Source organism: Podarcis bocagei, assembly GCF_964188305.1.
Source record: "Podarcis bocagei genome assembly, chromosome: 5".
Classification (NCBI taxonomy): domain Eukaryota; kingdom Metazoa; phylum Chordata; class Lepidosauria; order Squamata; family Lacertidae; genus Podarcis; species Podarcis bocagei.
This window is the reverse complement of record NC_138129.1, coordinates 32,078,421-32,103,423: the sequence shown is the minus strand read 5'-3', so window position 1 is coordinate 32,103,423 and position 25,003 is coordinate 32,078,421. Positions and strand designations below refer to the sequence as shown.

Sequence of the window (25,003 nt, the reverse complement as noted above, 5' to 3'; positions counted from 1 at the left end):
CAGATGTTGTTGGACTTCCATCAGCCAGCCAGCATGCCCATGATGGAAGTTGTAGTCTAGCCACATATGAAGGAGCACAGGTTCCCTGCCCCTGGTCTAGAGTCCTCAGTTAAAGGTTCTTTGTTGCATTGTGGTCTTGAGCTATGCCTTTTAGTATTTAGATAATTTGTATTACGTATTTGATTACGCCCAGGGTCTCTGTACCTCTGGGTTAGGGGAGATTGAGGATTTTCCCTTTTATGCCATTAAGAGTCCACTTCATGTAAAAGTTGAAACAATAAATGATCTATCTCCACTTTTGTAATTAAAAAGTAAGTTTAAGCATGTCATTTAAGGGCGCGTTCTGAGCAGAAAAGACCCACAAGAGGATGGTAACTTTGGTGGATGTTAACTTTGTTAAGGCAGATGCTAACCAGATTCTTGTCAGTAGATTTTTTTTTTAGGAATCCAGTATAGGCAAGGACAGAAACAACGTTAAATGTTTGGTATTAGTGCCAATAAGCCACAGCTGTTTTGGCAACTAGTTACTTTGGGTTGTTGTTGTTTACACCCTGGTTGTAATCATGTGCATACTCACCTGGGAGTAAATTCCACTAAGTTCAGTGGAGCTTTCTTCTGAGTAGGCATGTATAGAATTGCGTAATAATAGCCTTCTGGGAATGTGGAGAACATAAGTAAAAATAAATGTGCCACTTTCTGAAATGATCTGCCCCAACTTGAGAATAAGAAACTGGCAGTTAAAATCACATGAAAGCTACATAGTCCACATGGCAACAGATGCTAGGTCACCTCTGCAAACAGGCCTCTGCCTTGACTTTTGTAGCAAGACAGCAATGCCTTCTTGGCGACCATGCTGGAAAACCTCCTAAAGTGGGCATCTAATGAGTTTCTTTCTCTTTCAGGATGCTGAAGTATCACAAATAAAAGGGACAGGCTAGTAGAAACTTTGAGAGCAGTTGCATTTTTATATAAACTTGCTTGCAATGTTGCATTTGTCCCTCCACCAATCCACATGAGGGATACCAATATTGAGCTACACCTGAAAGCATGGTTATGCCCACCCTTACATGAGCAAGAATGTATACCCTTATTAAATGCACAATAATCAGTTCTGGAGGGGATCAGCACTCAATCAATAATGGCAGCTGGAATGTGTTTGTTCTCTGCAGACACAGGCAAGAACCTGCCAGGTGACTAAAGTATGGGAACGTAGCCAGGTAGTTACTGTTATGACAGTCTAGAAGAATTTCACATGGGTACTAAATAAAATTTCCAGTTCCGGGAGCCAAAGATCAGTCTCTGATTAAATCGAAGCACAGTTTCAAACACTTGTCAGATGTTAGCGATCCATTTTCAGGCTTCAGCAGGTTCGTTCGACACATTACAGTCAAGATAAGCAAGGGTGATGAGCAACCAGCCACCCCCACCTCCAGCATTGAAGCTGCAGAGGAGGACAGAAGAAATCTACCTTCTCTCCAGCTCCATGGTTGGGAGAGAAGCTGTGGGTTGTTTAGCAGCTGCAAGTTAAGGTGTCTGGAGGTATTAAAGAAACAAAGGAAGCTGCCTTATAGAAATATCTAGACATGCAGTGGATCTCTAGGATTTCAGGCAGGGATCTCTTCCATCCCTACCTGGAGATGACAGGGATTGAAACTAGGACCTTCTACATAATAATAATAATAATAATAATAATAATAATAATAATAATTTATTATTTATACCCCGCCCATCTGGCTGGGCCTCCCCAGCCACTCTGGGCGGCTTCCATAAAAACCAAAAATACAGTAAAATATCACACGTTAAAAACTTCCCTGAACAGCAAATGTCTGACAGAATGTCTTGAATAATATCTGTTCTTTAGAAGCTAAAGTGGTTACTGATTTTGTTTTGGGGATCAGTTCAAAACAGATGGTGTTCAGTTTAAAAATCCAAAATGACCAGCGTTGAAGGAACACTTCCACCCATATACTCCCTATTGTGCCTTGAGGGGGCCTGGTTTTTATCTCCTTTTTTCAGGAGGCACAGTTACAAGTAATGAAACAGATGATCTGCCACTGAACTGCTGACCTTCCCTATATGTCTCAAGCCATTGAGAGCCAAAACAGCATGCATCTTAACACCCCCATCCTTGACAGTCTTTCCTGCTCTATATCAGGAAAGGTGGGCAGGGGAAGACTGGACATAGATGGAAGGTGCTCAGAGCAGTAGTGGTCCCCAACTGGTCACTCTCCTCACTAGCCTTTCCTTCTGGAAAGGTGAGGGCAGGGGGAGGTTTAGGTGGTGGTGCTAGAAAGTGTTCAGCACCCAATCTAGCATGCTGCCCTTGTACCAGCACCAAATATTTGCTGTTTCTGTCATTGTCCAAATCTGGCACTTAATGCTGATGCCTAAAATTTTGAATCTTGTGCTTAGGAATTTGAAAAAAAAAAATGTTTTCCCAAATGCCAGCTGTTGTGCTTTCACCTGGCTGAAGGCAACTGAGAGTTGGCTCACATGAGCTGCAGCTGACAATGTTTAATCCAGTTTGAATGCTACGGGGCAGGGAAGTCAAATCTAGAAGTGTGATGGCGAAACCTTAGGCCTGTCACTTGGTCATGAGCAAAAAACAGGTTAATGGAACCTTTTTTCCACTCTGAGGGCCAGAGCAAAAACTTACCTTCACTCATGTGGGGCATTTTTTTATAGTTGTGCAAGGCTCCCTGCCTGATATCACAATGGCATTAGCTGTCAGCTTCAAAAAAAGCTCTGTCAATGTTGATCGGTGCGGTTGGTGATGCTGCTTGCTAAGTAACAGTTAGGAATGCAGTTTAAGCTCCTAATTGTCCTTTTGGAACCATGTCATTACCTGCCCCACACCTGATGCAACACCTGATGTCAAATGTGGGGCTGATGGGTATTGTTTGGAGGAAATGGCTTTGTGGGCTAAAATTAGGCATGTAGGCTGGAGGTTCCCAACCACTGGTGAAAAGGGTTCTGTGATCTGCCAACAGCCAGACTAATTACAGTCATTAACCCATCTTCATTAAGGATGATACTATCTTAGCTCAATAAGTTGAGACACGAATGGGCCTTGGCAGTGGGTGTACAACCCCTTCGCTCATTCCTGTATAGTAGGAAATTCCCCCCCCCCAAGATCTTAATAAGTCTGCGTAACATATAGATTACAGAAAAAAATAAAATTGTCTTCTAGGAGACAATCAAACCAAGAAGTCTTCCATTAACTCGAGTTTTTCATTTTGTCTGAACTGGGAAACAATGGTTAACAGCTTTAGATGCCCACTTGTCTTTTCAGTGTCTTCTGCTGTATTTTTCTAGAAGGCTAGAAATATGACAAGTTAAAAAATTTAGCTGTCACACTTTCTGCAGGTTTTGTCCTTTGTGCCCCTTTGAGAAATGTGGGTGAGCTATATTTGCTGTTCAGACTGCAGTCATAGTTTGTCACTGAGTGTATGTGTTCATAACTGATCCTTTTTTTCCCCTTGTAGGGAGGGAAATGAACCAGGGGAGTCCATGATGATCACGTACAGTGAATTGCTGAGTAAAGTCTGCCAGTTTGCCAATGTTCTTCAGGAACAAGGTATCTGACTCTGCGGGAGTCTGCAAATTTGCTTGCCTCTGAAAGCATCCCTCCTTTCTCTGATGAGTGTAACAGGTCTTGCCATCCAAGCCTGAAGTTGGGGAAGAGCTTGTGGGATATTTCTTTTTACAGTTGTGCTGCACCTCCCAAGTGCAGAGCAATGCAGATCAGGCTGCACTTTCATTTTGAGATAAGAGGAGGGATTTCATTTGATATCATGCTGCAGCTTATAGGATTGCTTCAGAAGTATAATACGAAGGTCAAGACCCCACCTGTCCCCCACAACTTGGTAGAGGGGTAGAATTGTGGTGATAAATGCTGGAAATGGATTACAGATATGTGCTAAACGAACTTGATCTTTGTGACTTTTAAAACAAAACAGCTTTGTAAGAACTTGTACAAAGAAGGGCATATATATACTTCCAGTATATTTTTAAATTAAATATAAAACTGCACCACATCCATCCCAACATTGTTTCTGAGCAGAAGCATCTGTTCCTTCCAAACTGGGGCTTAAACAGAATTTTTGTTAAAATGTACCGTATTTTTCGCCCTATAGGACGCACTTTCCCCCCTCCAAAAACGAAGGGGAAATGTGTGTGCGTCCTATGGGGCAAATGCAGGCTTTCTCTGAAGCCTGGAGAGTGAGAGGGGGTCGGTGCGCACCGACCCCTCTCCAGGCTTCAGGAAGCTATCCGCAAGCCGTGGGAGCCCGCGAGAGTTCCCCCCTGGGCTCCCACGGCTTGCGCAGAGCTGCCTGCACCCCGGCGCGCTGAGCAGTCGCGCCGGGGCTTCGGGTAGCTCTGCGCAAGCCGCGGGAGCCCTCCCCTGGCTTGCGCAGCGCTGCCTCTTATCCCGAAGCTACCCGAAGCGACTGCTCAGCGCGCTGGGGCTTCGGGATAAGAGGCAACGCTGCGTAAGCCGCGGGAGGGCTCCCCCGGCTTGCGCGGACCTGCCTCTTATCCCGAAGGCCCGTCGCGCTGGGCAGTCGCGCCGGGGCTTTGGGTAGCTCTGCGCAAGCTGCAGGAGGGCTCCCCCGGCTTGTGCGGAGCTGCCTCTTATCCCAACGCCCCGGCGCGCTGGGCTGTCGCGCCGGGGCTTTGGGTAGCTCTGCGCAAGCCGCAGGAGGGCTCCCACGGCTTGCGGAGAGCAGCCTGTTCTGGGGTCGGGGGAAGCTCAGGCTTCCCCCGCCCCAGCCTCGCGCCTTGAGAGGGAAATAATTTTTTTTTCTTTATTTCCCCCCCAAAAAACTAGGTGCGCCTTATGGGCCGGTGCGCCCTATGGGATGAAAAATACGGTGCTCTGATAAGATTATATGCAATTTTGCATATTCAGCTTTATAAATTATTATTATTTGATTCTGCATACTTGTATGTTTAACAATCTTTGCATTACTTTTTAATAAATGTCCTCTTGCTCACCCTTCTGATTTTGCATACCTCAATTGCTATGTCTTATTTTATACATATGTGGCATAATGTTTATCTACAGAACATGAAGAAATATAATTTATTATGCAGGGCACAAACCAATGCTAGCAACAAATGTAAAATATGCAGAATATAGGGATGGTATCAGTGAAAGCAACAAATATGTTTCGAATGATCTTATTTGTTGGTTTGTTTTTTATCTGTCAAACATATTGACATGTGGCTCGTGAATATGTGGCAAGGTGTGGTCAAATAAAGTTGTATTCAGCTTTAAAAAACAAATATCAGGCGATTGTAGGAATGTTGCCAGTAGTATCAATGGATGGAACTACAAAATAAAATGCTGTTAATATAAAGTTATCTTTTTCAAAGGAAAGTAAAATGTAACAAATGTTTGCATATAACATTTCATATTAGATGCATCTGACCAGCAAGAGAACCCTTTGGTATATTTATATTCTAAAATGTTTAAATAGAAACATATCCTCCCTAGCCTTAGAAACTTCTAAATACAAAACGGTGACTGGTTCCACTAAAGAGATAGTTGCACTTTTTACTGGGGCTGTTGTGAGAATTTAACTTGCTAGTGTTTTGCAAAGCAACATGGAAATGAAGCATCAGTGTGCTTCCTCTTCTTAGCTGTGGCTTGAAGAAAACATATTAACAGCATTTTATTCTGTAGTGCCATCCCTTGATACTACTGGCAATGTCTTTGAAGCAAAGATGCCCTTCTAAATTCAGCCACAATGTGCTTCTCTTTCATTGGTAACCCCAGGGATGATCCCAAGTCCCCCCCCCCTCAAAAGTTTTGTTTGTCATGCATACACTTCTGATCTTTCAGGAATTGTATGCTTGTGTTTTTGAGCCTCCTGACTTCTTTTTTTTCCAGCTTTGTTCTTTCTCTTGGAATACCAGGGCCCAGGACACAGTGGCTGAATGGCAAAAAGAGTGTCCGCTGTTTGGCATGAGAAACATCTCTTTCTCTTTCACAGGCATAAAGAAAGGAGACAGAGTTTCTATCTACATGCCAATGATCATTGAGCTGGTGGTAGCCATGCTAGCCTGTGCCAGAATTGGAGCAGTTCATTCCATTGTGGTAGGAAGGAGCAATTACTTCTGGTGTGATTTCTGTTCTTGTGCGGCACTGGCTGCAGATTGAAATGAACAGTGCTTGTAGCAGATAGCAACCCAAATTAAGCTAACTTTGTGCCCCTGAACTGGGGTTTTTTTTGGGGGGGGGGTGAAATCTTGTGTTCCAGTTTAAGGATTTTTAAGCTTAGGTTTTTAGAGAATGTTTTCCATGTTGACATTTGCCACCCCACTCCCTGAGCATTGCAGAGGATTCTGCAGAGTGTTCCAATGCATGGTCTGTACATGTGGGGGTGTCAGCAAAGCTGTACCTTGCAGAAGTCTGGTAGCCATGGGCAAATTGTATTTCAATGAAATATATATGCAATTCTCATTGGAAAAAACCTTGATAATCATCTAAGGAACTCTAGAGCACTCTAGAATAGCCTTTTGGAAAAGTTATGGCACTAATATATTGTAAAAGTGCCATTCGTTGAGTCCCTGTTCACAACTGCAAGTGTGATTAACCGTGTGTTCTTGTTTTTAGTTTGCAGGTTTCTCGGCAGAATCCCTTTGTGAAAGGATCCTTGATTCCCACTGCTCACTTCTCATCACTGCAGGTAAAACAGTTCTCTTCTAAACTGCAGGGCCCTTAATCTTATCAGAATACTTTGCAAACAAGATTGACCTTTTAATGAAAACACCCCATGTTCGGCCAACTTTTTATGCTCTTCCTCTTACTAGGAAGGAGCTATTACTGGGTTGAACTGCAGTCCAGGGATATGTTTTGTCAGGGCACAAGCTGTGGGCAATACATCCGTTTTCTGATAAGGTGGAGTTTCATTATCGAAAGAGCCTCCTTCCACTTTGTTTGATGGTTTCTGTTGCTACAGGTGGTTTCAAAAATTGTGTCAGATTTCCTGGGTGCAATTCTGGATACAGTTTTTAGGCTGCAATCCTATGCAGCTGCCTAGGGAAAAACCCCGCTGAAAAGAGTGGGACAATTCTAACTAGATATATGCATGGGATTGCATTCTTAGTTCATGATTTGACATTCAGTTTGGCTTTCCATGCCAGATAAATAAAAATAAAGGAATTTCCACATTCTGAAAGCATGCATTAACTTAACAGTTCAAACTGTTTCTGTTTAATTTTGTAACACAATAAATCAAGATCTCCAAGATCTGTATGTTAGTCTCCTGCCACTTGCTACATCATGTCGAACTAAAACAGGGGAAAGTCCTGTAAAATCTTCTTCCTTCTGATTGTTCCCCATAGAACACTTCCAAGATTATTGCTCACTGTAAACATACAAGGTTGGCCCTACCATTAGACAGAGTGATGTAACCACCTCAGGAGGAGCATCAACCCCTCACCCAGCCATTCTTGTGGAGCTCTCCAACCATCTCCATTTAGTTGGCGGGCAGAGCTGTGGGGGGGGGGCACACAGCCTGTCCTGCACCCTGTAAAGTAGCCTGCTGTTCTTGGGTGAAATGGTGGGCACTGTCCTGTTGCAAATATTTAAGTAAGGTTGAGTTGCCAGTCCAGTTGAATGGGAGTGCCATCTTGTCCTTTGCAGCAAAATGTGCTGGGCAGGCACTGAAAGCTGAGGCCCTTTCAGTAAGGTAGGTTTCATTTATTCCATAAAGCAGGGATGGAAAGCCTGCAGTTGAAGTGCAACTCTCAGCATTGCACATTCGCGGAGAAAGCTATCAAGGTCTACCAGCCATGATACCTCCACAGTTGGGGGCAGCAAGTCTTCCCAATACCAATTTCTGGAAACCACAGCAGGGGAGCGTGCTCTTTTGCTCATGTTCTGCTTCTTGGTTCCTCAGAGGCATCTGGTTGGACACTGTGAGAACAGGAAGCTGGACTAGATGGGCCATTGGTCTGATCCAGCAGGCTAGATTCTTTTTCTTCTTCTTTTTAGATTTTCAGTTTTACAATGCCCCTACCGATCTTCAGGAGGAGGGGGGGTTGCGGGATCACGACCCCGCCCACACTCACTCCCGCGAGGCTGGCGCCAGCCTTGCGGGAGGCAGGGATTCCCCTATTTAGCATCCCCAGTAGCGCCAGCCAATCGGCTGGCGGCAGGGGCGGGCCTTCTAAAGGCCACTTAAGGTCGGGGCAGCCCTCGGCTCGCCCCTTTTCAGTTTTACAATTACATCGTTTTCCATTCTTATACAGTAGTTCTTTTTTAGACACCCCACCCAGCATTCAGTGACGGTTCTTTGTACATCTTGCTTAGCTGCATATACATTAATTCCTTCACCTTATTTTTCACATTGACATATCATTTATATTATCAACTGTTGGTCACAAGGTATCCCGTACTTGGAATTTGAGATCATTTTTGTTGTTGTTGTAAATAATCCCCTAAATACTCCCACTCACTTCTCATCTGTTTATCATCTTGATTTCTTATTCTAGATGCCATACTTGCAAGCCAGTAGGCTATTCTTATATTCTTATGTCATTGGCCATGCTGGCTGGACTTGATAGGAGAAGGAATCCCACAACATATGGAGGGTCACAGACTTCAGATCCTTACCATAGAGGCCTCTACTGTGTCCATGATTGGTCTTCACTTTAGCAAACTTTCTCTTAATTCCGTTGTTTCCATCCTTTCCTTTAAACCAAGCTGTCCCTTTCTTCTTGTGGCCTTCAAGTGCTTGCAGGCTGTTCTGGTGCGCCAGTTTAATGATTTGCTTACTCTTTGTAGATGCCTTTTATAGAGGTGATAAGCTGATTAACCTGAAGCAGATAGCAGATGACGCCTTGCAGAAATGTAAAGACAAGTAAGTCAGACTGCAGTTGTGGTCTTAAACGCTATAGCATCCCTGGCACAGAGGTGTGGATAGAAATAAAGCTGGGGAAATTATGTGCCATGTACATACACCCCTTTTGAAAGATGCTCACTCTGTCCACCCCACAGCATTTTGTTTAGAACTATAATAGCCTTTCTTGTAAGCATTTGTTCTCCCCTATCTGGTTAACTACTTCTGAAATGGAAGTTGCTGACTTTCCAGCACAAAATATTTGTCAACAATTAATTAGGGCAGGAAGTCAAAACATATTCCCACTTCAATGACTCAGTTCATACATCATCAAGCCATTGGTGCGAAAGCTTACCTATGGTTAAATGTTGTGTCTGAACTGACAAACCATTGTTTGCATACAAGAGTTAGACATTCTGTTTGGAAGAGTGTTTGCAATCCATGGTTTAGCAGAGGGGTGGGGGCCCTTTTTGACTGTTTGACTAGATTTTTATCAGTTCCACTTATGACATCATGATGACATCAGATGACTGATAGGAAAGTGGTTTTTCCATCCAATGAAGTAGCACCCCACAGTAAAGAGTGCTTAGCAATTTAGTGGTAGAACTTGGTTGATCAATATAATTTATCCAGCCTGCCTCATACTTTCATAATCAGCTGCACAGGTTCAAACTTGCGCTCAGGCAAATGACCTAGACTCTCTTCTTGGAATTGTTGTGTGTTTTCCATTAAAATAGTTTGGGCTCATGACTTCATCTTCCCTCTCCTTGTAGGGATGCCCCTCTGCGAAGGTGCATTGTGGTCAAGCATTTAGGAAGGGAAGAACTGGTGCTGGATGGGCCAAGCAGCAAGTCTCCACCTCTCAAGAGAATCTGCCAGAGTGTGCAGGTGAGTTTCCTGTTGTAAATGGGTGAAGGACCTGTTTAAGGGCTTGAGCAGCTTTTCCTTATTTGAGAGAGATGATTGCATGTTTATAATTATTCTGCCATTGGGAGTTAAGATTTGTTTTGCTCCTGGTGCTTCTATCTGCATTGTAGAGAACTAGGCAGAACTGTTTAGCATTGCCAGGAAGAAATGCTATTTTCTCCCAAACAGCCCTTGCCTTGCAATTGAGATTGTTATGTGCGATATGGCTGTATAATAATCATACCCACTCACTGGATAGTGCCTGTGATATCGCTGCCGCCGAAGATTTGTGCTTTTAAAAGTTTACTTTCCTGGGCAAGCTTCACTACTGGATCATGAGACTTATCATCAGGTCCTTCAGCAGAAAACGGAAAAATGGAGCAAAGTTACGCTTCATCCTCACTCTTCCCCACCCCCAGTTTCCTGCCATTCTAGAAAAGTTTATTCTTTAAAACTTATATGGTGCTAAAAGACATATGGGCCTTTTCTCACTTACATAGCAGAATTGTTACTTCCACCACAGATAGAAATCTAAAAGCTATCATGTGTTTAGTCCATGATACAATTAAAGGTCTGAAAACAGGACATTTTTGTGTGCATATTTTCTTTAAACTTGAGGCATTAAGTTGTCTTTGTGAGAGCAGCAAGCACACTAACAGAGTCACCTGCGCCATGAAATAAGCAGTAGGTGGGCTTCTCACCATGCTCTTGAACTAGGTTGACATGGGACCAGGGCTTTTTTTCTGTGAAATTTATCAGTGCTTGCAGTATGCAAACTGTATTTACAATCAGAATATGGATGGGAATCACAGGTATTTCCATTACAGTAAGAGTGCAGAATCTATGCCCCTCCAGAGGTTTCTGGGCTGCAGCTCCCATAATCCCTGACCATTGACCATGCTGGCTGGGACTGATGGGAGCAATAGTCCAACAATATCTGGAGGGCAACAAGTTATTCATCTTGTACTACAGCAAGGTTATCTGTCTTTCTGTTATGTTTGTATGGATTCCTGCAAAAAAAGAGGAACTAATTTGAACATAACTCTGAGATAGTTCCTGCTTTTACTGTTGGTTTATCATCTGGGAAACCCTCAGGTTGCAAATCCATTGGCGCAGTAACATTCTCCCTTGCCATGCAGACTTCCCAGAGCACTTCACTGTTGCTTGGACCCATCCCACTTATCTTACAAATAAGTTGTAACCCAATGTCCACCTTGCCTTTTACAAACTAATCAGTTTATCTTTCCACTACCTTCCACAGCACTTGTGCTGTTCCTGTAAACACACAGTGCTAGATTCCCTTATCACAGCACCAGGGGAATAAGAAGGAATAATATTTTCTGGATAGCTTCTATAAGTGCAGAGGTTTCCGGTGCCAGGTTTCTGTGCTGGAGATACTTCAACTTAGCCGCAATCCTGTTGGAGAGCCAAGTGAACCTTCTCTAGAGGCTATTCTGTATGACAATATATTGTAATGCCTAGCGTGAACAGTGCTTGGAATTGAGGTTATGTGGTTCTGCTCTTGGTTCTGGTCCAGAAGCTTCAGCTATTTCAGAAACCTGCATCCAGACTAGCGATGGAACAAACTACTGCCAATGTATGGGCAGTGAATACTTTGTTTACATTGTTTGATGAGCAATGTATTAACAATGGCTGCATTGATGAAAGTTGCTTCCTATTTTAGTGAACTAGCAAGGACACGTCATACTAGGGCAAATCCTGTTCTGCCCCCTTTTTATACCTGTTCAGCTTCTTGGTCTTCACATTGATCTGGCTCTCTGCAGAGCACTGAGTAAAACCCATTTCTCTTTGGCTGTTTTGCATTAGTTCATCAGAAGCCTATTGCAGATGCCCTTTTTGTGTTACCTTAGCAGTATAAGAACTGGTTTTCCATGGCTTCATCCTGCACTGGAAAGCACAGGCTAGAGGACCAGCCTGGGCTCTTGTATGCAGGAAGAAAAGCTCTGAAATGGAATCAGCCAAGAAGCATTGTCAGGGATTGACCCGTTGCCTGAGCCTATGCTTTGCAGCTCATCTTTAGCATCCAAGAAGATGCGCTTTTGCAGCCATGATGTGCACCCTCTCAGCTGCATCATGTCTTTCCTTGCCAGCATGGTATTTTAAAAGGTATAGGCACCCTAGCACAACTCTTCCACTTCTCAAATCTTATATCTTTGTGAATTTTCAACAGGAAAAAAAGACTGAGAGCTCAAAGAGAGTCCATCCCAAGGTATTTACTGTGTAGCAGAAGCTTTCTCTCGGCACCCCTCTGTTCTGCTTTCCCTTTCCAGCACTCCTCCTCACTTACCTGCTCTCACTCTCGCTGCACGGCACAGTGTGGCCTCCTAACCCCACTTCCATCAGTTGCATGTTAGTCATAGACATCACTGTCCCAAGGGTTGGAAGGGAGCGCCGCGATACATGCCATGGCCTGGGATTGTTTGGGAGGGACAGTGACTCTGTTGTAGTCCTAACACTTTCTTAGTATCTTCTTGTATATGGACATGAAACGTAAAAGGGATTTTACACAAAACCAACAGAAATGTCAAGGGGTGCTGAAGGAATGCGGGTCCTTGTGATATCTCTTAGGAAATAAGCACAGCTGGGGTCCTGAAACGGGGTTACATGATGCACAGCATGTTCACACACTGAATGGCTTGGTGCAGCTTCCAGGAGTTCTGTGCTCAGACCCCATTTCTTTACCTTAAAGCAGCTCTATGGGCTTGTGAAGTAGCCTGTCTCATGCTTCCACCCTGACAGCTGAGCCAGCTCTGCTTCCACCAGCATTGTACCAAATGATTACTATTGTATGTAACAGGCTGAGATGTGGCTCCGGCCTTTATTGTCCTCTTTCCCCTTCTTAGCTGGCTTAATCCAATCAAAATGGTTGCTCCTCTGCATCAAAGTTGTGTTGAAAAACGATTCTACAAGAACGAAGATTTTGCCACCAGCTTTCCAGTACAAGGAGATTTCTATTACTAGTCCTTGATTAGTAATTCTATTACTAGCAATTTCTTGATATTATTTTCAAGAGGTTTTGTCTTTTCTGGGAATTGGCTTGTTGCTTGATATTTGGAAAGTGAGCATGGTTTTGTATAACCTTCATGCTTAACTGCTGTGTACTCTTCTCAAGCTGTAAGCACTCCAAGCAAGGATTTGGATACAGTCTTTGAGCGGTGAATGAAAGAGCGCATATAGGCTCCAGAAGGTGTAGCCTCTTGGCAAAGGCAGTGTGATGCAGATACTACTCAATATGCACCTATCACTCTATCCATTAGTATATGCAGCAGTGACTGTTACTACTGTTTGCCACCACATAACCAGTGCGAGGTCCTGCTGGTCAGCAGCATGTGCCCCACAGCCTGAGCATCATGCTAACACCCCCTGCCAAACGCCCTACCAACTGTGCAAGCTCTAGGGCAGCTGCCCCCACACCAGATGGACAGTGAGTCGGATGCTGACTGACAGCATACACATGTAACCACATTTTGCATTCTGGGCTTGCACCCTTGCCCCGGGCAGTTTTCCTGCTTACATATCATAGCACTACACTGAAAGATTTGTATTGAAACACTTGCTCAGTATTTTTTTTTAAGTAGACTTCAATACATGATGCAGGACATAAGGGGATTATTCAGAAATTGCAACTCACATGTTCTTTTGTTAAAAGTGTAGGGAGAAAAGCTTAGCTATACAGGTAAGCTGCTGCTTTTTCTGAAAGGTGGCTTTATGGCTCCTTTCCAAAAATTTACCAGCTTTGGCACTGCACGTTAGGCTGTGCAAAGGGGGTGTGAGAGTCCTACAGAAATTTGCATGAGGATATCCTGTTCCTGGTAGCACAAATACTGTTACGCCTTACGCAAACTTTCCACAACAGCCTTTTGACTGTGTTTCTCTTCCCCACCTCACCACCCATCAGCTCCCTAGACTGGGATTTTCAAAGATTTTTAAAAATTCAATGAAAATTGGGTACACAACACTGCATTTGTTTCATTTCAACAAGAATGCTTGTTTCACCTAATCACTCTTTAAAACTATTTTGTATTGACTTGTTTTGTTTGCTCAAGCCAACTTCAAAGTGGGGTTTGCAATATTGGCTTTGTACTGAAATCATCTTATAGTTAAGCCTGATGTAACCAGGAGAGGAGCTATGTAGCAGTTTCAGTTTACATGATACACACTCAAGAATCCAGACTCACTGTTCTATAAGCATTGCCTTTGCATTAATACCTACTAGGGTGCACTGTTGTTATGAGAGAACTGATAGTGTGCTATAGAGGATATATTCATTAAAAAGGAGAGAATTCTGTGAGCCCAAAGCACTCGCCCACATGGAGGCTGCCTGCCGCACCTCTACCAGCATACTGCTCCAGCCTTGTCTACTTCCAATCAGCTTCTCCTGGGGACAGCTAATTCTGCTGTTTCTTCATATTGGGTGCAATCGAATGATCCAGTTGTGCCCAGTGTAGCTTAAAATGCTTAAAATGGCCCCCTTCCATTGAGAAGGGGAAATTTGCAGCAGCAACACATAAAGAAACACGGTGAGGGCTCCTCTGGGGATTTATTATTTATGTACTAATTTTTATTAAAAAAAACATATTTATGTTCCTCCTCTCCATCACAATTGCCCCCAAGGTGAATATAAAAATTGCAAGAATAAAATGGTTGATATCAGCTGATCTTCACTGGTGAGGGCCTTTGCTCATGAACGCACAGGAGTTAAAGTGTGTGTTGTACTTCATTTCAGAAACCTTTGTATTTCCCTTAGGCATTCTTGACTGCCATGAGGGAGTTTCCTTACCATTCCTGAATTGCTTCCTTTTATGCACCTTTTGTCCACAGCACATGCACAGAATATTCAAAATGAAGTGGTTTGGATAGCTCTGGTCTCAGCAGATGAAGTTGAACTGGCTTGCATAAATTCAAGGACTTGTCTAAAATGCACTGAAATAATTTGTTCAAATTCATTAAGGGGCTTTCCTAATGCTACCCATTGTAAAGAACTATTTGTTCATGAATCATGAAGATGAAAATACAGTTATGCATACAGGGGAAGACAAATTATTGAAGTGGTTTATAATTATATGAAACACAGTGGGAGACACACACTGGGAAAAACTATTAATAGTTGCATATGAATATAGGATGTGCACACAACTGTTCTGATAATAGACTTACCTATTCACTAAAGCCAAGCATGCAGACTTGGTGAATATTATTCCTGATCCATAGGGCTGTTGGTTAAAAGAATTCTAATAGTTTCTCACACACACCCCCCACCAGAGACTTGGTTTGACCTCGGGCAAGCTTGTATTTCAGCCTTTCAGTAAGAGTAGCCTACCTTACTGGATTGTTGTGACGATAGATGAAAGACTATGAAGAACTTGCAGATCAAGTTTATATATATGCGATAAACAGCATTACTGGTAATAATTATATTTTCTCCTGCACTACATTCCTGTAGCTATTGCTTAGGCTCTGACAGATGTTCAGTAGCCTTTGTTTGCTACTTGGAAAAATAACAGCATTTAACAATAAGATCAGTATTATTAAGGCAGAATCACTAGGATTGATGAACTAATGACACCACAGTTTTGGTCAGAACTGCTCATTTAAACAGGTATTGTGGTGTGTTAACACTGTAGTTGTACTTCTGCAGCTATTAAGAAAGGAAAACGCTTTTAAAAATAGAAGAAAAGCTGAAACGGTGAAGGAGAGTTCTGCTTTAGAAGCCAAAATAATCAATTAAAGTGCAAGAGCTCCAAAGCTGGGTTTTTCCGACCATCTTGCTGTCTTTTAAGCATTATGTGTGCCTCTTACTATGTGGTTTTCTTCAGATACCTTGGAATTCAGACGTCGACCTTTGGTGGCACAACGTTATGAAGAATTCTAGCAAGGAGTGTGAGCCTGTCTGGTGTGATGCGGAAGACGAACTGTTTATTCTCTACACCAGTGGGTCAACTGGAAAACCGAAGGTATGTTCCTTTAATCTGATCCTGTGCCAAAGCATGAAGTGAAGAGTTAATATTTACTTTCCAAGTCACACTCGCTTGCTGTTCACTCTGCTGTGTGGACGCTTTGGATCCGAATGCTTACTGTTTTAATGCTTTCACAGTACTGGTCTGGAACCAGAAATGGGCCCTATCTCTACAAATACTTGTAACGTTAGTGCAACATTAATTACACATTAGTGTAACGAGACCTCTTGTATTCCAGGTGCTCTAGGTTACTTGGAAGGGGGAAAGTTCAATGATAGAGAATGTTTTGCCTGCAGAAGGTCCCAGGTTCAGTCCCTCCCATCTCCCCATAAAAGGATCTCTGGTAGCAGGTACTGTGAAAGTTCTTTGCCCAGAAACCCCGCCTAGCTGCTGCCAGTCAAAATAGATGCCATTGGAGCAGTGGTCTGACTTGTTCTGTTTATGTGGCCCACTGTGAAATTCTGGGGTGGTGGCATTGTGTGTATATAAATACATGCAGGGTGCAGGACTGGCCACATGTATTTTTTCACCGATTATTGAGCAGCAGTTGGCATAAATAATTGAAGGAGGCACAGAAAGCCTAATACTTTTTAGTCTTTGCTATACATAGTACATATACACATTACAGGCTTTCTTCATAACAACATATGCTTCCTAAGCCTTGTCTGTTTAAATTCACACGAGATAAGAGTCTGCGCATAATCTCTGAAGTGTTTATTTCACTGCTTGCTGTACAGAGCACTCACTTTACTGAATTTATGTGGTCAGTGGTTTGATGACTACAAAAATATCACATGAACTAATTTGGTTACCTCTCAGGGCTGTGTTTGGGATTGGTGCCACTATTTTCACATTTAATTATGACACTGCAAGTAAACATTGCAAAGAAAAGTACTTCATGGTGATGTTTCCCTGTAAAAGGGAGTCATACCGCTTACCCTTGTGTGTGATTGAACTAATGTTATTGTTATAATGTGGTTAATGATACAGTAAAAATATGTTTCCTTCTCTCATGCTGAAGTTTTACTGATGTATTTGTTCAATGCGGTAGTGCTTGAGTAAAAAAATGGCTGGAACTAGACACATCAAAGTAGTGTTTCAGTTAAATGCATTGTAAAGTTAAACAGGGAAAACAGGTAGAGAAAAACAGGACCCCACACTGCCATCTGATGGCACAATGTTATAGTGCAAATACAACACATATACAGTGGTACTCGGGTTACATACATTTCAGGTTACAGACTCTGCTAACCCAGAAATAGTACCTCGGGTTAAGAACTTTGCTTCAGGATGAGAACAGAAATCGCGCAGTGGCAGCGCGGCAGCAGCGGGAGGCCCCATTAGCTAAAGTGGTGCTTCAGGTTAAGAACAGTTTCAGGTGAAGAACGGACCTCCGGAACGAATTAAGTACGTAACCAGAGGTACCACTGTAAATCGCTTTTTCTTTACCAATCTAGCTGAGTCCAATGTTGCTGTATGCTTTCTCATATAATGGAAATCAAGCCAGTAATGTTCTGTTTAATTCCAGCTGGTTTTCTTTGTTTCAGGGTGTTGTACATACAATAGGTGGCTATATGATTTTCACTGCCACTACCTTTAAATATGTGTTTGATCACCATCCTGAGGACATCTACTGGTGCACGGCTGACATTGGATGGATAACTGGCCATTCCTACCTCACATATGGACCTTTGGCAAATGGGGCAACCAGTGTCTTAGTAAGTTCTGTGGTATGCGGGGGCTGTATGAGGGTGGGGGAGGGGGAACTAGAAGCCTTACCAGGCTTACACAAACCAAGTATTGAGTGCCTTGATCAAGGTTGAATTGTACAGTGGTACCTCGCAAGACGAATGCCTCGCAAGACGGAAAACTCGCTAGACGAAAGAGTTTTCCGTTTTGGAGGTGCTTCGCAAAACGAATCTCCTATGGGCTTGCTTCGCAAGACGACAATGTCTTGCGAGTTCCTGCTGTTTTCCCCCCCTTCCCCCCTTTTTTCTAAGCCGCTAAGCCACTTATCAGCTGATCCGATCAGCAGATAAGCCGCTAATAGCGCTAATCCGCTAATCTGTCAATGGGCTTGCTTCGCAAGACGAAAAAACCGCTAGACGAAGAGAATCACAGAACGGATTCTTTTCGTCTTGCGAGGCACCACTGTATTGGTTTTGTCATGCAACATCCTCATTGACAAGAAAGCAGCTAAACAAGTTAGGTCACTGTTGATGACCATGGCTCCTCAAACCTCGTTTGCACTGAGGTTCATTGCTGGTCAAGTTCTTCTTATTGTCATTCTTCACAAGTACCTTCTTCTGATTTGAGCCAGGCAGTCTTGCTGATTCAAATCAAGTCATGAATGGTCCCCAAAGACATCTGTGCTCAGTAGCGTTCTTTAGGCTACAGAAGCATTATAGGGCTGCAAAGTTTTGCACCCCACTTGCTGGAAGCAGCAGGTGGGGTGGTGGGTTTCTTCTTCTCATGCTAAATGACTTGTTTTCTGCTCAGTTTGAAGGGCTTCCCATTTACCCAGACGTTGGTCGTATGTGGAGCATCATTGACAAGTACAAGGTGACCAAGTTCTACACAGCACCCACTGCCATTCGCCTCCTCATGAAGTATGGAGATGAACATGTCCGGAAGTAAGTAGGACTTTAAGCAAGACAGAGAGTGGTTTTGCTAATAACCTTCCAGCATTGGGAATATATAATCTCAAACATGCATCGCTCTAGAGAAAAGCAAACCCTAGAACAAAGCTAATTCCTCCCGCCTTTTCCTCAGGAACAGCGTTCTTGTTTTACGTTTGTTCTATAAGCTATGAAGCATAGGGGCCAACTCCTAGGGGCCAAGGTCCTTTCGGGGCCCCCAATAAAATATATGAGCGGGTTGCCCTTCCCCCCAGTTGATGGACATTGCCATTTAAATGGTGTGCATACACCACATCATGTGACTGATTCCATGGGGCGGGGCTTACCTCCCCCCCATATTTTATTTAAGTTGGCACCCCTCATATAAAGACAATGTGGAGAGGACAGTGAGAAAAGAGGGAAGGGAATATACTTGGCTGGATCTTGGTGCTTCGTTTAAGCCCTGATGACTGCTAGAAAAGGTCTGTCTGAATCTCACCCCAATTACTGTGCTTGCTCTTGACAGGAGGCTTTTGTCGGTTTCTGGCAATGTTCTCCTTGTGCTGCTTGGCACTCTCCTTGAAGGGCCAGCTCTGGAACTGCCAACCAATTTTTTTCTTGTGGAGTTTTCCTCCCTCTCTTTAAAAACCTATCTGCTTCTTATGGCAGGTACAGCAGGAAGTCCCTGAAGATCCTTGGGACAGTTGGGGAGCCCATAAACCCAGAAGCTTGGCTATGGTACTATAGGGTGGTTGGCGAAGAAAGATGCCCTATAGTGGATACCTTCTGGCAGACAGAGACTGTGAGTTATTTGGTTCTTGGTTCCCTTTCTGTCTTGTGAATGATCTATTTGCCTGTTAGGATTTTCCTGCGCTCTCCAAGTACTAGGTCTTGGGTGGCATTCAGCTTGGTTTTGCTCAGAGTAGACTAATTGAAGTAAATGAACTTGTCTAAGTAATGCCCATTAATTTCAGTGAGTCTACTCTGCATCAAACTTAGATGAATACCACTTCTTGAGTGGAATTCAATATAGTGGTAAGTGGGGTACGTGGGGGGGTCAGGTTTTCTCCCCTCCCTCACCCTGCATGCCCCCTAAACCTGTTCTGCAGGTTCCCCAATCCTCCAGAGTCAATTTAGGGGTGTGTGGGGTATGCGGAGCAAGCAGGCCCCATTCTGTACATGCAACAACTTAGTTGAATTCCACCTTTTTTGAGTTTTTGCCCACAAACTTGCTACAGTTTTTCTATAGCAAAAGTACAGTTGCTTGGAAATGCATTGCTGCTACCTGCTGTGGCTCGGAACAACTCAGCTTCTCCTCCACTGCCTGGTATTGTTGTGACTGTTTTGGGTTTCTATCCTGCAGGGTGGCCATGTGTTAACTCCTCTCCCTGCTGCCATACCAATGAAGCCAGGCTCAGCTGTAAGTATAGATCTGATTGTTCTCGTCTGTTTGTGCAGCAGTACTTTTTGTCCCCCACCCCCCTTGGGCTTTGGCACAATAGTTCCACTAATAATCCTCTCACAAACATGCAGATAAATGCAAATTATTTTATACACACTTACATGTTTTAAAGCATTTTCTAAGGCAAAACCAAAGTGGGATGATAGGCTCTAAGTGAATAGCAGTTTTCCTTCCTGGAAATTGACTTATTTGCTGACCAGAAGCTTTGAGTGTAATCTTAAAAGTCATGGAACCTTCTGTGGTGAATTATTTGGGGATGGGAATGGAAGAACTTAGCCCAGATGTGAAAACAAGTCCAAAGTTCATTTTCTACCTTCCACATGTCTGCTTTCTCTGGGGGTTTAAGTTTGCATTTTCCACTTCTTCCAAATTCTACTATGAATATTCCTTGGCAGACGCTTCCTTTCTTTGGGGTGGTCCCTGCGGTGCTGGACGAGTCTGGGGAGGAGCTGGAAGGAGAAGCAGAAGGTTACCTGGTAAGAAAAAGTGAAGTTTTTATTGCTGGCTAAATTCATTCTGTGTGTGGAGCTTCATGGGCTCTATATAGTCATTCCCATTTTGCATTAGTTCCATGTGTGGGATATCTGTCCCTTAACTGCTTCAGACAGTGGAGCAGAGCATAGCAGTCATGGTTCGTTACCATTGATAGCCTTATCCTCCATACTATTAAAGCTATCTAAATTGGTGGCCATCATCACTTCCTTCAGAAGCAAGTTTAATACTTTAGGGTGTGTGTGTGTGTGTGTGTGTGTGTGTGAGAGAGAGAGAGAGAGAGAGAGAGAGAATGTGTGCATGCACACACACACACACACACACAAATAAAACTTTCAGCTTGGCCTAGTGACGTATTGGCAGCCAGTGGTATTACTTTAATAAACGTGTTGCATGTTAGATGCTGGTTTCTCTAGTATGCAACCTAGGGCAGCCCCACATAGAGATTGTTCCAGTAATCTCTCGAAGGTACCAGTGCACAGTCTGCTGTGACTGCTATCTGTATCCAGGAATTGTTGAAACTTGTGTACCAACCTAAGCTGGAAAAAGGAACTCTCAGCCACTGGAGCTACTTGGGCCTCAGTTGACGAAGATGGGTACAGGTGTAACCCCAGACTACAGACTTGTTCCTTCAGAGGAAATGCGGCTCTGTTTGGAACTAGCAATTGACCAATTTCCTGGATCTGGGCACCACTCATCTTAGGCTCTTCACCTTGCCAGGATTCAGCTTCAGTTCACTGGCCCTCATCCAGACCACCACTGTGTCTGGACTTAGCATTGCTAGTTCCCCAAAGTTAGCCTTTTAGCGGATACATGTGTAAGATACATATTCACTAGCAGATAGGGTAACTAGAGTGGGAATAATACCTGCTTAATTCTCAGGCTGCTTTGGAATGGGATGGTGTTTGGGAAAGCAGTGCAGAGGACAGGGGTTCGGCCCCTCCTTCTCAAATTGCTGCTGCTGTCTCAGTCAAAATTTGAGTCCTTGGCGGCTGCTCTTTCTAAAGGAAAAACACACACCCCAGTAAAAGTTGGGAGGGTCTACTGTTTAAGCATAGAGTGTGGCAACTCCTCAGCATTGTAATAAGTTTTGAGCTCAGCTCTGATCAGATCAAATTTCTCTCTGGGAGTGAAGAAGATTTGAACTATCAGAGTTGAACTGATTTTACACAGGAGCCTGCAAGTTGTCTTTCACCAAGAGCAAAGGATCATAAAATATATCTGCAGAATGGACCGTTGCCCAGAGCAGAGTCAAAGTGTCAAGAATGTGCATGGGTTGCTTGGGTGCTGTCCAGCTTCTATTTATGAAAGACGATACCATTCTGTATGTTCGTTTAATAATTACGTTGCAGAGGGCATCTGGAATCGCTGTAGTGATGCCATTGTGACATGAATTTCCTGGAAAAAATTGAACACGAAAATTTCCTGCTCTCCTAAACCCACTGTGATCTGATTTAGCATGGTCTACTTGGCTAGAAGTTTTTTGGGGGGGGCATGGCATGGCGGGAGTATGCCATGTTTCATTTTATGTTGTGTGTAGAATTCAATAAGGTAAACACTGGCAACTTTAAAGTAAACTATGATTTGATGCACTTTAATGTTTGCTCGTCCTCTCCTGAGTGTTGCAGCAGGAGGAAACAATTCCAGAGTCTGGCATGTGGTGACATTTGAACTTAGGCTTGTAGTTTGTTTCTTGGTGAGCTAACAGACCTTAGCTTCAGGTTGCGGTTTGCTTAAGAGAGAAAAACCACGAGCTCTAGTTTACATGCATTGACAAGCCAGATTATTGTCATGTTTCTGTCTTGTTTCCAGCATGGAACAGTTGGGAGGACCACATTCCCAGGGTTATGCCATGTTATAATTGTGGTTATCAGTGGCATATCTTAAACCTAAACAATACATGTTGTATCAGACCCAAGGTATGTCTAACCCAGTTCTCACAGCAAGACGTATGTAACTCATCTTGATCCTCAGTCACTAGTATTCAGAGGCAAACTTGACTGAATGGGTATTTGAACTCTGGTCTCCCAGGACAAAGTCCATCATTTGAGCCAATGCGCCATATTGACTTAACACCCAATGCCTTGTGTGAGCATAGCATTATACCGTATTGAATCCTTTGTGGGAGGAGAGGAACAATTCTTTGGAAGTACGCCACAGTTTCACATGGGACAAAATGCTCAATGCAATGTTAGGGCATAGTAAAGAAACCCACATTTAATATGTTCTCTTATTTGTACTCTCCTTTTAGGTTTTTAAGCAACCCTGGCCTGGAATAATGCGCACAGTGTACAAAAACCACCAGCGGTTTGAGACCACGTACTTCAAAAAGTTCCCTGGTTACTATGTGACTGGAGATGGTAAGGTTCTACACGGAATCCTGTAATACTGACAGTAAAGCATGCTTCCTGTATAATGTGGTACGGATTAAGCATGATGTATAAAAAAGAGGCTCAACATACTTCCTTTGTGCAGCTTTTTTTTTATTTCCAGCCCCTCCATCTCAATTCTCTTTCTAACAGGGACTTAGAGCTATATGTATGGACTAGGTTTGATTCGTATTTGGGTTTTGTGAGCTTTTAATTTGTAGCCGTGGAATGAATGCTCAGATCTTGGCAACAAAGGCAAGAGGTCCCTTTATGAAATCCACAGTCCGCCCTGCTTGACTCCCTGGAATTAGGAGCAAATTGTGGGAGAAGACGTGTGAGTCACAAAGGATATGGGGAACAAACCCCCTTTGGCACCCTTTATTTACATCAATTTGATTTGCCTGGAATTTGATTTGGATACTGAAGTTCAGCCCTGAAATATGCAATGCATAGGGTAGGGAGGCACTTAGAAATTGGTTCATTGGGCCTTTCCTTTTCCACTCATTCATCTTTGCTGGTCCCATGTATTTGCAGTTAGGCAGCAGGGCTTCTGGGCAATGAGGTGTGACTACTGCCTTTCACTTTACTCTTTTTTGCTGTCTTTTGTTTCTTAATAAATACTTAGTGTCATTTGTTCACATTGTGCTGTGTACACCCACCCCCACCCCAGTTCTCCCTAGATGCTTTTTTCCCTAGCTGGCTACTTTACATTGGTCAATTTGCTGGTTTGGTTTTTTCCCTGCCAGGCTGCAAAAGAGATAAAGATGGTTATTATTGGATCACAGGTCGAATTGATGACATGCTGAATGTTTCTGGTAAGAACAAAATCTTTGTGGAAGGTTTCGAGTTTCCTGTAAAACTCTCCCAATGATATGGTAGGCCTTTTTGACATGATATGCCACCCTAGGCTCGTTTGGGAGGAAGAGCAGGGTGTAAATCGAATCAATCCAAAAATTTGGGGGTGGGGTGTGTGATATGTTTCCTCCTCAGTACTGTTTAAAGCATGTGGCTGACAGAGGGTCAGCCAAGGATGAATGAGATGCTTGGGCCAAAAAAGGTTAGACCAGTGAATGCAAAAAATCAATAGTGACTGTGCTTGCATAATCAAATTCTGGCTTGATAGGCCAGGATACGTTTGAGCTTCATGCACACACATGCAGCCTCTTTACTCTCATTCTTGCTTTGTGTGAATGGGGAAGCAGAGCAGGAAGCTGCAGTTAGATGTTAGTGCCTGATTTGTGTAAACTGGGAACTATGGTCACTGTCATCAAAGCAACAAGGAATCCTGGCTTGTTTGGAAGCCATTAGCCACCCGTGTGGTTTATACATAATACAAAATTATGGTTAAAAATGGTTTGTTTTTCTCCATGTGCAAAGCATGGAGTGCAATGGAATCATAGGGATTGATGCAGGTGCATAAAGCTTACCTGAAAGCAACCAATGTCTGAGCCCATCCCCTTAAGAGCTTCTTTCTACTTTATAGTTTTGTCTGCCCCATTTTCCATGTCATTACCGAGGAGGCAGGTTTAGTCGTTGTTTGAGGACTATCCCTGCCTCCAGGTCTGGTTCTGACCGGAAGGATACAGTAATCAGCAAGGGAAACCCACATGACCTGAAAGTGTTGCTGTGCAATGCCAGGTCAATGATGAATAAAACCACTGCCATCCACGACCTGATTGTGGATGGAGGATTTGACCTGGCATGTGTGACAGAGACCTGGTTGGATGAAGCAGATGGGCCTGTCCTTGCCGCTGCTTGCCCACAAGGTTTCTCTTACACACAGCAACCCAGGTCATGTGGGCGGAGAGGGGGGGTTGCAGTGATTTTTAGGAAGTCATTAGTCTGCACCAGGCGTCCTATTGGGAAGACCCAGTTTTCTGAATGCATGTTCTGGAAGTTGGGCAATAGGGGCAGTACAGGATTCCTACTGGTATACCGACCTCCCCGCTGCACCAAGGATTCCCTGCCCGAGCTGCTTCAGGTTGTGGCGGATATGCTCCTGGAGACACCTAGCTTGGTTGTCCTGGGGGATTTTAACATCCATGCCGACACGACCTTACAAGGGGCTGCTCGGGACTTCGTGGAAAGCATGGCCTCCATGGGGCTGTCCCTGAATAAGTTTGGCCCAACTCATAGCCATGGACATGCCATAGACTTGGTGTTCACCTCAATGGATGTTGGTGATCTGACACTAACTAAAAGCGAAACAAAAGAAGTGCCATGGTCAGATCACTTCCTGGTGCAACTGGACTTCTCCGCAACCCTTCCCCTCTTCAGGGAGGTGGGACCGATTCGGATGGTCCGCCCCCACCACTTAATGGATCCA

General features: G+C 43.7%; 1 protein-coding gene across 2 annotated transcripts in view; it reads left to right on the top strand.

Annotated features, from left to right (window-relative positions):
• ACSS2 (acyl-CoA synthetase short chain family member 2) overlaps positions 1-25,003 on the top strand; it is a 56,668-nt gene that overhangs the window by 22,935 nt on the left and 8,730 nt on the right. Inside the window, exons 3-16 of one of the 2 annotated variants that reach the window (XM_081196189.1) lie at positions 3,486-3,577; positions 6,000-6,103; positions 6,623-6,695; positions 8,798-8,873; positions 9,626-9,740; positions 11,950-11,988; positions 15,596-15,733; positions 17,284-17,454; positions 18,236-18,369; positions 19,024-19,156; positions 19,718-19,774; positions 20,212-20,292; positions 22,560-22,668; positions 23,424-23,492. In XM_081196189.1, the coding sequence (XP_081052315.1) occupies positions 3,486-3,577; positions 6,000-6,103; positions 6,623-6,695; positions 8,798-8,873; positions 9,626-9,740; positions 11,950-11,988; positions 15,596-15,733; positions 17,284-17,454; positions 18,236-18,369; positions 19,024-19,156; positions 19,718-19,774; positions 20,212-20,292; positions 22,560-22,668; positions 23,424-23,492 (1,391 nt within the window). The remainder of the gene's footprint in view (positions 1-3,485; positions 3,578-5,999; positions 6,104-6,622; positions 6,696-8,797; positions 8,874-9,625; positions 9,741-11,949; positions 11,989-15,595; positions 15,734-17,283; positions 17,455-18,235; positions 18,370-19,023; positions 19,157-19,717; positions 19,775-20,211; positions 20,293-22,559; positions 22,669-23,423; positions 23,493-25,003) is intronic. The other variant, XM_081196190.1, reaches the window with a different exon arrangement.